At 41.0% G+C, this 11066-nt stretch overlaps 1 protein-coding gene across 1 annotated transcript in view; it reads left to right on the forward strand.

The window, feature by feature from the left end:
• Positions 1-10856, forward strand: part of LOC122929722 (bombesin-like) — a 49182-nt gene extending 38326 nt beyond the window's left edge. The window contains exons 2-3 of the mRNA XM_044283387.1: positions 8364-8524; positions 10560-10856. Coding sequence (XP_044139322.1) covers positions 8364-8524; positions 10560-10610 — 212 coding nt within the window. The 3' untranslated portion in view covers positions 10611-10856. The remainder of the gene's footprint in view (positions 1-8363; positions 8525-10559) is intronic.
• Positions 10857-11066: the final 210 nt, after the last annotated feature.

Raw genomic sequence — 11066 nt, forward strand, 5'->3', positions numbered from 1 at the left:
CTGTTCAAAATTACTGTTACTATGAACAGTTCAGCAAGTTCAAGATAAAATGATCTCCAAACGGCATAAAGTTAAAGATGACACATTTTTTTTATTTTCATCTTCATCTACATTTTCGAAATAATAAAAAAGAAAAATCACCTGAAGCAAAAGTTTGGGCACCCTGCATGAAGAGTACCTAGTAACATCCCCTTTGGAAAGTATCACAGCTTTTAAACGTTTTTTGTAGCCAACCAAGAGTCTTTCAATTCTTTAAGTCTTCCAGTTCTATGAGATTCCTGGGCTGTATTGCATGCACTGCTCTTTTGAGGTCTATCCACAGATTTTTAATGATGTTCATATCAGGTAACTGTGAGGACCATGGCAAAACCTTCAGCTTAAACCTTTTGAGGTAGTCTGTTGTGGATGTTGAGGTATGTTTAATATCTATATTCATTTGTATAAGCCATTCTCCTTTTAACTTTAGCTTTTTTACAGTTGGTGTTATGTTTGTTTCCAGAATTTCTGGAATTTCATTTAATCCATTGTTATAACTGTTCACAGTAACAGTAATTTTGACCAGGGATGCCCAAATGTTTGCATGCCACTGTACATGTACTGCTGTGTCACTGCTGGAGTTTGCATACAAACTAAGCAAGAAGGATCTTCAGTTGGAAATGGTTGGGGAGAAAAAGGTTAATATATGCTGATTATTTATAATATGCCATTTAGTAGCATCAGGAGATTCTCAAATAAGTCAGACAACCTTTCTAACCTATAAATCATTGCAGTGGCGGCTCGTGGCTGTTGATGTTCTGCTCACCTGTTCTGGTCCCCAGCCTACCAGTGGGCAGACCTGCTTCCCGGTCTCCCCCTCTTCACAGCAGGCTCGGTTGTCAGGTTGGCTCCGTCCTTCCAAGTAGGCTTCAGCCCACTTTTCTGCTCAGCCTCTCCTTACTTTCTTCTAGGGCACGCTTGTTCTCCCTGGCTCTTAAAGGACCCTCGTGCTCACCTTAGTTCACTCCAGCCAGGAGTTACCTGGGGGTACTTAAAGCAATAAGTGAGATATGGATCTTCATATGAATTCTATGGATATGTTTGCCTCCCCTTGAATACATACTCTTTCTAAAGTTTTATTTAATGCCATTCACTTTCTAGTAGGCTATTTTAACCTTTTATTGGTAGATTTCATTATCTGTATCATTTTTTGGAAAAAACGCATCAATAACGCACGGATAACGCACCTGACCGCATGTGCGTTTTTTATGCGTTTTCATTGTAATTGATATTGTGATCACATTGGCATTGTTATTTTTTAAGTTTCAATAACTTATAGGTTATTGTATGTATAATTAAATATTCTCAGTTAGTAAATGTGGGGATCTTTCCATGATATCAGATTCCTATATAGATCCTCATATAGATGGGTGTGTGTGATTGGACACATGAAGGTCTATTGAAAGATGCAGGGGTTGATATACGCGTCTTTGTATGCTGATTTTATAACTGTATTTTAATATGTCCACTACATCGATGCTGTGAATATTGTAGGATCTGATGTTTTGTATGGATTATCACTGATTCCCACATCGGATTCTCCTGAGGTCTCAATTAGGGCAATATCACCTGTGACGAACTTCCTGGGAGGATATAAAAAGCTGTCTAGAGCTCACTGTCTCCACCACTGAGGAAGGGGTGTATACCCTGAAACGCGTTTGGGCAGGTTGGGACAATGAGTCTTTTTTCCCCCAATACCACAAGTGACCGAGTAGTGACAACGCCGGTCAGGGTGATTCGCAGAACCAGTCTCGCATTGAGGTGGTGTTTGTAAGCATAAAGAGATACGCTACTACAGCTCCAGCTGGTGAGTCACGTGAGACGTCACGCTTCGACTCTGTACCACGTGGGACGCCGCGTTCAGCTGTGCTTGGCTAATACTCCACTCGACTGTAGCGAGACTACTGAAAGCTTACGGTAAGAAGCGCTTACTGCTATTTCCTCCAGGACTTGATCTTATCATCGACTTACCATCGATTCCCCTGCTCTGGAAGCCAGAAGCTGGACACTGTGTGGTAACCTTACCTCAATTGAACCACACACCTTTTAAACTGTATCTAGGTGTATGTGGATTTGCTGGGACTGATTCTTACTGTGGACAGTGCCCCATGAACCCCTGAACTTTCTTACTACAATAGGTCCAACCAGGACCCCACTTTTTATTTTATTTTATTAATTGATGTATGTTTTTATTGTGATGCGTGTGATTTACATTAAATTTTAATTTGGACAAATTTTTATCCTTACTACCGCTCTCTGTTCCCATTTAAGGAGTGCCCCTCTACTTTCTACTTTTAATTTTTATCTACTGTACGGTCTGGGTGGACCGAGAGGTGAGCACCCATTTCCATCCGGTCTATAGGTTGAGCCGCTGGTTTCCATTACTTGTTAAAGCAATAAGTGTTTTTAACTTGCTAGTCCCTGCGTGAAGCCTGCTGTTCTGCTTCGATGCCTGTATACAAATCCCTGAGTAATTCCTGACTTTTATTCTCAGCTGACTGACCTGACCCATTCCTGATTCTGTAATGACCCTTCGATACCTACCCTGACCTTTGGCATGTTTCATGGATTTCCACATACTGTAACTGTCCTGACCTCAGCCTGTTACTGACTATAATCTTGCCTGTGTTAAACAGCCAACCACACAGAGACTACTCCAAGAGGTAGTGGTCTGGTGCAGTCCCTGCAGCAAAGTCTAGATCCCTGTATAGGGGTTAAACGGTGAATACTAGTGAACTGCCAGGATAATGCCCTCAGGTTTAGCCCAAAGTCAAAATGGTTGGTTGGAACAGTGGCTCCACACTGCTTGTCACAGTTTTCTCAGATCATGGAACCCACTGGCTCTCCCAAGATGGACCTGCCTGAAGTATGTAAAGAGCAGACCATTTATTGTGACTGCCAGCAGAAGTCTTTAGCCCGCATCTTCCACTTCCTCCATGAAATGAGGGGGATCCCAAAATATGTTGTGAATTTCTGAACCAAGGCACAATCCACTTTGACTTACTGGCTCACCAGTTTCCCACTAACTGATCCAAGATAGCATTTCTAGTCTCTCTCCTGTCTGGTGAAGCTCTCACTTGGGCTACTCAGCGACCCTCTGACCAGTAATCTACAATAACTTTTGTCTACCCTCTGCAAGGTCTTCAAGGTCCCTGGCTGTACCTCTTCTGCATAATTATCTCTTGTGCCCCTCCACCAATGCAACCTCACATTCACGCAGTATGCCATACAATTCTGCATCCTGGCTTCTGTGCTATCATGGAACAATGAGGCTCCTTTGGCAGTTTTCTGGGAGGGTCGTTCATGCCAAATAAAGGATGAACTAGCCGGTTGTGATGTACCATCTACCCTGGATAACTTGATTACTCTGGCTACTCAAATGAGTCTTTGCATCCAAAATGCCTCTCTTCTAAATGTGAGAAGAGAGTTCCTAGGTTGGCACCTAAGTTTCAAATGCCAATGCATACTCAAATCCTAAACCAATGCAACTAGACAAGGTTCAATTGTCTGAGGAGGAGTGTCTGCATAGACTCAGTAAGGACTGAGTATTGTGAAGCCAAAGAACTCTATGTGCGCACCTGCCCTCTCAAGGCAGGAAACTCTGGAGCCTTGGGTCGGTTGGAAAAATGACCCTGGGTCAGGACATGCTCTCTCCAACATTAACACTTCCTATGTCTCTACCCTGTGGTGACATTCGGTTTACCGTGCAGGCCTTTCTGGACTCTCGCTCAGCCAGAAACTTTCTCCATCAGGCCTTGGTGACCCGATACTACATACCCAACATGCACCTAGAGAAGTCCATGGCGCCTGGCGGTGCTGCCTGTCAATGAGAAGGCGTCCTAAATTCTATACAGTAAGTTACTGGGTCCATGGATCTTCAAGTTGGAATTCTGCACACAGAGAAGATCCCATTCTATGTCCTGCCTGTATCTACAGTCCACTCATACTGGGACTGTCATAGCTGCGCTTGCACAGTCCCATTCTTGACTGGAACTTGGGCCAGATTTTGCATTATGGTTCTGCGTGTAACTTGCTCTGTCTAGCTTCTACTTGTCTGGAAGTTCTACCTGCCTGAGCAATGCCAGTTCCTCAGAATCTTCAGAATCTTCCTACTGCCTATGTCAGTTACTCTGTTTTCAATAAAGAGGAACCTCAAACTCTGCCACCTCATCATCCCTATAATTACCCGATTAACCTGGTACCAGGAACAACTTCCATGTAGCCGTGTCTACCTATTATCTCTGCATGAAACACAAGCCATGTCAGATTATATTAAATAAAATCTGGGGATGGGCTTAATTCTGAATTTTTCTTCACTGGCAGGCACCTGGTTCTTCTTTGGCAAGAAAAAAGATGGGTCACTACAACCATGTATTGATTACTGTGGCTTAAATAAGATTATAGTGAAGAACAAGTGCAGTACCTTTTGCCCATAATTCCAGAGTTCTTTGACAGCCTCTGTTGAGCCAGAGTCTTTACTAAGTTGGATCCCAGAGAAACGTACAATCTCATCAGAATCCATGAGGCTGATGAGTGGAAGACCACCTTTAATACCTGAGATGGCCACTATGAATATATTGTCATGCCCTTTGGTCTCAGTAATGCTCCTGCAGTTTTTCAAGAATTTTTTAATGACTTTTTGTGTACTAGCTTACCTGGATGACATTGTGATTTTCTCATCTAACCTGTCTGTACATTGGAGACATGCACACATGGTTTCCCAGCACATAATTGACCCCCTGCCCATATTATTTTTGTTGCCCTTGTCCAGTTTTACACCTTGCAAATTGTTTGTCCCTGTGGTCAAGAGAAAACCGATCCTGATTTGGGGACATCAGTGATTCGTTGTTAGTGATTCTGGCCTTCGCAATACAGTAAATCTGATCACTCAATATTACTGGTCGCCCACAATTTCCTAAGATATTTGTTGCCTATTTAATTTGTCCCAGATGGTCTTCTGCACCTCTTGCCTGTGCCCAATGTTCCCTAGCATCATATCGCCATGGATTTTATCACCAATCTGCCTTCCTCCTCTAAATGCAGTGTAATCTGGGTTATAGCTGATTGATTCTCCAAAATGGCTCATTTTCTACCACTGCCTGGTCTCCCATCTGCCAGTCAAATTTCCAAGCTGCTCATGAAACACTTTTCCAGGTGACATGGGTTACCCTTGCACATTGTGTCTGATTGAGGGGTCCAGTTTACCTCAAAATTTTGGAGTACCATTGGCAAGCTGTTGGATGTCAAACTAGACTTTTCCTCTGCCTACCATCTGCAATCCAGTGGTCAACTGGAGCACATCAATCAGATACTGGTTAGCTGCCTGTGACACCTCAATTCTGCACATCATGATTACTGGGCTACTTTACTTATTTGGGCAGAATTTTCTTATAACAACAATTCCAGCAAATCTTCTGGTTAGAGTCCTTTATAGTGTATGGTCATCAATTAAGGATCCCTGTTCCTGTGACTGTCACCTCTGGAGTAACGACAGCTGATTCCACCGTCAATAATTTTTCCCAGATCTCAGATGAAACCAGTACTGCACTACTTTAGATTTTTGCTCGCAGAAGAAGTCTGTGGATTGCAACCTCAATTTTCTCCTGGAGATAACGTCTGGCTTTTCACAAAAAAACATCAGACTCAAGATACCCTTGTACAATGTGGCACCTTGGTTAATTGGTCACTTTGAGGTGCTGAAACAGTTGAATCCGGTCTCTTATAAGTTACACTCTCCAGCATCTTTACGTATACCAAATTCATTCCTCATGCCTCCCTCCTCAAGTCTGTGGTGTTTAATCGCTATTCCAGAGGTTCTGTTCCTACTTCTGTTTGTACTGATGATTTGAAGTTAAGAATATTTTGGATATGAAGATAATCAGGTGAAAAACTTTATTCTATAAGAATATTATTCTTAAGAATATTGATGCTCCTGCCATGCTGAAGAAATTCAAGCATATGTCAAGACCAAATAAGAGTGGGTCAGGTGCTGATGTTTACTCACCTGTCCCAGTCACCTGCCTCCTGTCTCTAAGTACTCTTTGACTTGCTTGCTGGCTTAGCCTGTCCTTCCTTTCCAATAGCCCAAGTGTGTACTCTCCAGGTGTGCGCAAGCATACCCTACTTCATACCAGCCTATGGCTGGTTACCTAGGGGTACTGAAGACACCTTTCCAGGGGGAAGGTGCCTGGGCAATATGTGTTTCTAGCTTGCTAGTCCCTGCATAAGGTGCTGTTCCATTTGAGTGCCGTGTACTGATCCCTGACTCATTCCTGATTTTAATTCTCTGCTGCCTGACCTTTGCCTGATATCATATTGACCCTCTTCTGTCTACCCTGACCATTGACCTGTTTCACAGATTCACAAGTACTCTGCCTGCCCTGACCAGGCCTGTTACTGACTATGATTTTGCCTGTCCCTTAGGTGCTACACATCGGTGTCTGCATGACCATAGACACAGAGACTACTTCAGGGGTTTAGCAGCCTGGTGCATTACCTGCAGTGAAGCAAAAATCCCTGTATAGGGATTAAAGGGTGAATACCTGGAAACTGCTAGGATAATGCCCTTAGGTTTAGCCCAAAGTTAAATTTGTTGGTTGGCACAGTGGTTCCACATCAACACAAACAATATGAAAATATATTATCCACAAAAACAAAGAGAAACCATTACCCTGAGCACATCTAATGCCTAATTTGTAGACATGATACTTCAACCAGCCAAAATATGGACAATCAATCTGTTGTCCAACGCTGATCCCCCTAAAAACATTTATGTCCATGCTTAGTCAAAGATTACCTAATACACCAGGGAAAAGGAAAGGAAAAACACCCTTTCTATGACACCCAATTAAATGCATCATGATATTAGTACATTGTCCTCCATTTATTGGTTGTTTGAATGCAAGAATGTAACTAATAGATGGATGACAACAGGGTCCAAATGTCCAAATCAGCTATTTCCGGTCTGACACATCTCATATCTATGGACTTTTTTTTTGAAGGGAGAATGCTGCAACACTATGAATGTGTATAAATGCCTTATAAGGATTCTGGAAACAAAAGTAACTTTATCTACCAGTTAAGCCTCATGCACCTAACTGTAGTTTTGGTCCACATCTGATCTGCATTTTTTGCGCATTGGATGCAGACCCAATCATTTCAATGGGGCTGCAAAAGATGTGTGTCTGTTCCATGGCCCCGCAAAAAATAAATAAAAAATAGAACATATATTCTTGTCTGTTTTTTGGACAAGAATAGGCATTTGAAACATTCTGCAGGACCTGCTGAAGGGAAAATGTGGGATGCAAGCACCAGTAGTCGTGTTTTGTGGATCTGTGATTAGCGGACAAAAATTCAGTACCATGTACATTAGGCCTTATACTGTATATGGCTTATGCCATGCCCAATTCTCAAATCTTCCTGTGGACCCCATATATATCAGATTGATGGATTGTTATGAGAAGAAATTTTAATGAAGAAATTGTGGTTTAAAAAGGATCCGTCATCAGATTTCACAATACAAACTGCATACATTATTAATCAGACCTGGTAAAGCTGGTTCACTTACTTCAAAACTCCATATCAGAATGGCTATATAATCGTTTCTAAAAATGTACCTGCTTGATATTAAAATGAGCAATTTATGAGTCCAGCTAGATGGTGAGAGAGCTCATGAGTCCAAGTGTATTCATGAGCTGAACTCAATCTCTGTCCACCTAGCACAGGGATCAGCAACCTTCGGCACTCCAGCTGTTCTGAAACTACAATTCCCAGAATCCTCCTTTCAGTTCTATGGGAGTTACAAGAACAGCTGAAAAGGTGTGCATGCTGGGAGTTGTAGTTTCACAGTAGCTCGAGTGCCGAAGGTTGCTGATCCCTGACCTAGCGCCTCGTTGATAAGCTTTTTTGTCAATCCTCTCCTGCTGTTGTTGGTAAAATCTCACACAAGCTACACTGAATGGCTCTGGTCAGTTAAACTAAACTAATATTCTGAACTCCACATCTGGGTGAAACTAGCTCCTGCAGCACCACCAAAACATAGATTATGCATTACACAATAATTATCGAAAAGGATTAGATGGTCCATGTAATTCACAAACATTTCAAATCCTCCAGAATGAGACCATCTTCTTGTAGCTGATCTCCACTCTAGCTAATAGCTGAAAGACCGGAAAGCGGAACCCCTTGATTAATGCCTAATTCCCTAGTAGGGTATTTGAAAATTGGGTTTTCAAACCAGACAGCCGCTAAAGTGCCTGTATAATTTTCAGGTTATGCATGGGGAATACAGTCTATAACACTAACTGTCTCATCATTTCTTTCATTAGGACACTTTATGGGTAAAAAGAGTCTTCAGGACACATACAGACTGAGTGAACAAGATTTGGAGGAATCGGCTATCTTCCCTCCACGCACTATGGACAGCATGAAAGCCATCTTACAAGAGCAACGCAGAGAGCTGTCACCCATTCAACTTCAGGGAGCACAGGTATATAGGACATAATATGAGTTTTCTCATTTAAAACACAAGCTAGCATAACCTATCCAAAGGATAGGCTATCAATATAAAAGTATTTTAATGTAAAAAATAGGCAGCTTACAGGAGAACTCTGCTCTTGAATGGCATTTTACATTATTCCACAATTGGACTCTTTATAGGTTAAGTAACAACTTATATTGCTTGAAATTTTTAATTACATGATATTTTATTGTATTTTTCAGACACAAAAGTAGTGCTTGAAGGTTTGTGAACCCTTCAGAATTTTCTATATGTCTGCATAACTTTGACCTAAAATGACACCAGATTTTCACAAAAGTCCTAAGAACATATACAGATAACCAATATTAGCCTTAGCAAAAAAAAATTATCGAGGAAATAATCCAATATCACATGTCTGTGAGTGCCCAAAGTGTGTGAACCTTTGCTTTCAGTGTCTGGTGTAACCACTTTGTGCAGCAACAACTGCAGCTAAACATTAATTGTTGATGAGTCCTGCACAACAGCTTGGAGGAACACTGCTATTTTGGTGGGTTTCCACCCATGAACTGCTTGCTTCAGGTCCTTCACAACATTTCTATTAAGGCCAGGACTTTGATTTGGTCAATTTAAAACTTTAAATGTATTCTTTAACCCTTTGGTCTAATGGCTTGTGTGCTTTGGGTCGTTTGTGTTGCTGCATGACCCTTGTTTTCTTGAGATTCAGCTCACGGACAGGTGCCATCCTGGCCCAGATGCAGCAAAGTAGGCCCAAACCATGATATTAACACCACCGTCTTCCACAGATAGGATGAGGTTTTTAACCTGGAATGTAGTGTTTTCCATTCTCCAAACATAACACTTTGAACCAAAAGGTTGTATTTTGGTCTCATCCGTCAAAAACATTGTTGCCTTCTGGCTTGTCCAGATGATCTTTAACAAACTGCAGACAGACAACAATGTTCTTTTTGGAGAGCAGTGGCTTTCTCCCTGCAATTCTGCCATGCATACTGTACCATTGTTGGTCAGTGTCCTTCTGATGGTGGACTCACGAACACTAGGTAATGTGAGAAAGCCCTTAGTTGCTTAGAGGTTACTTTGGTTTCCTTTGTGACCTATTACAAGCCTTTTTTTGGGCATGATCTTTGCTGGCCGACAGCTCCTGGAGAGGGTGATAATGGTGTTAAATTTTCTGTATTTGTACACAATTAGTCTGACTATGGACTGGACAAGGGGAGGCGGGAGCAAACTCTTTAGAGAAGGTTTTGTTACCTTTTTCAGCCTGACAACATCAACAACTTTTCTTCTAAGGTCCTCAGAAATCTCCTTTGTTCATGTCATGATACACTTCCACAGTAATGTGTTTTGAAGATCAAACTTTGATAGACCTCTGTTCTTTAAATAAAACAGGTCGCCCACTCACATCTGATTGTTATATAATTAATTGGAAACACCTGACTCTAATTTCACCTTTAAATTGTCTGCTAATCCTAAAGGTTCACATACTTTTGCCACTCACAGACATGTGATATTAGATCATTTTACTCAATAAATAAATGAACAAAGTTCTAATATTGTTTACTTATTTGTTTGATATGGTTATCTTTATCTACTTTTAAGGCTTGTGTGAAAATCTAATGTTGTTTTAGGTCAAATGCATAAGTATAGAAAACTCTGAAAGGTTCACAAACATTCAAGCACCACTGTATACTTTATACAGCTCATACACATGCACACACACTTAAACCAAACGTGCTTGTTTTCTGAATGTGGAGAGAGGAGAAAGCTGCTGCCAAGTACCTCTAGTTACAGCAAATCTGTAGGATAGGCTTGTTGAAATTCAACAGACCCTCCTTTCCCCCTGACATTTGTCACTGGGGAACTTTGGAATACCTCCATACACATGAGATGGTTGATTACTCAGATCACCAAATAGTCAAATTGGATCCTTTAGGGCCTAGGAAAGTGCTGCACCTTATATAGGCGTTTGATTGTTTTATGTCAATTATCTGCTGACTGCTAATATTGTCTTCTTTTTATTTTCCAGCGAATACTAAGGAAAATCCTGGAGCAGTATTTTAAAACGTCCCAGAAGTAGAGAAGATATTTATTTTCTTGTACATATAAGACACATATATATTTGTGCCTGAGATACGGAACTTACTTCAGACATTCCAAAGGCTATTATTTACAATAAAAAGAAAATACTAATGAAAATGGGAGTCTTTTCATTCAGAGCCTTTCCTTAATGTTAAGTGATACCAAGTAGTGACTTTCATGCTAAGCATATGTACAGTATATTTTCTGCCATTTTACACAATGTTCTATCTAAGTAAATCTGCAAATAAAGGGCATTCTTTGCACAAAGTAGAACATCATTCTTTGTGTACTAATGCAATATTATGCTGTATTTCACATCTAAGCACTGGGTAAGGGGTAACATAAGAAAAAAAACAATAATTAAACAATATATGTCGTAATTAACCATGTGATATTAGGTAGACATTAGAATAGAAAAAACTACCAAAGGTACTGTCTTTTTACTACAAGGACT

The sequence above is a fragment of the Bufo gargarizans genome, chromosome 2, assembly GCF_014858855.1.
Source record: "Bufo gargarizans isolate SCDJY-AF-19 chromosome 2, ASM1485885v1, whole genome shotgun sequence".
In the NCBI taxonomy this organism is placed as follows: Eukaryota; Metazoa; Chordata; class Amphibia; order Anura; family Bufonidae; genus Bufo; species Bufo gargarizans.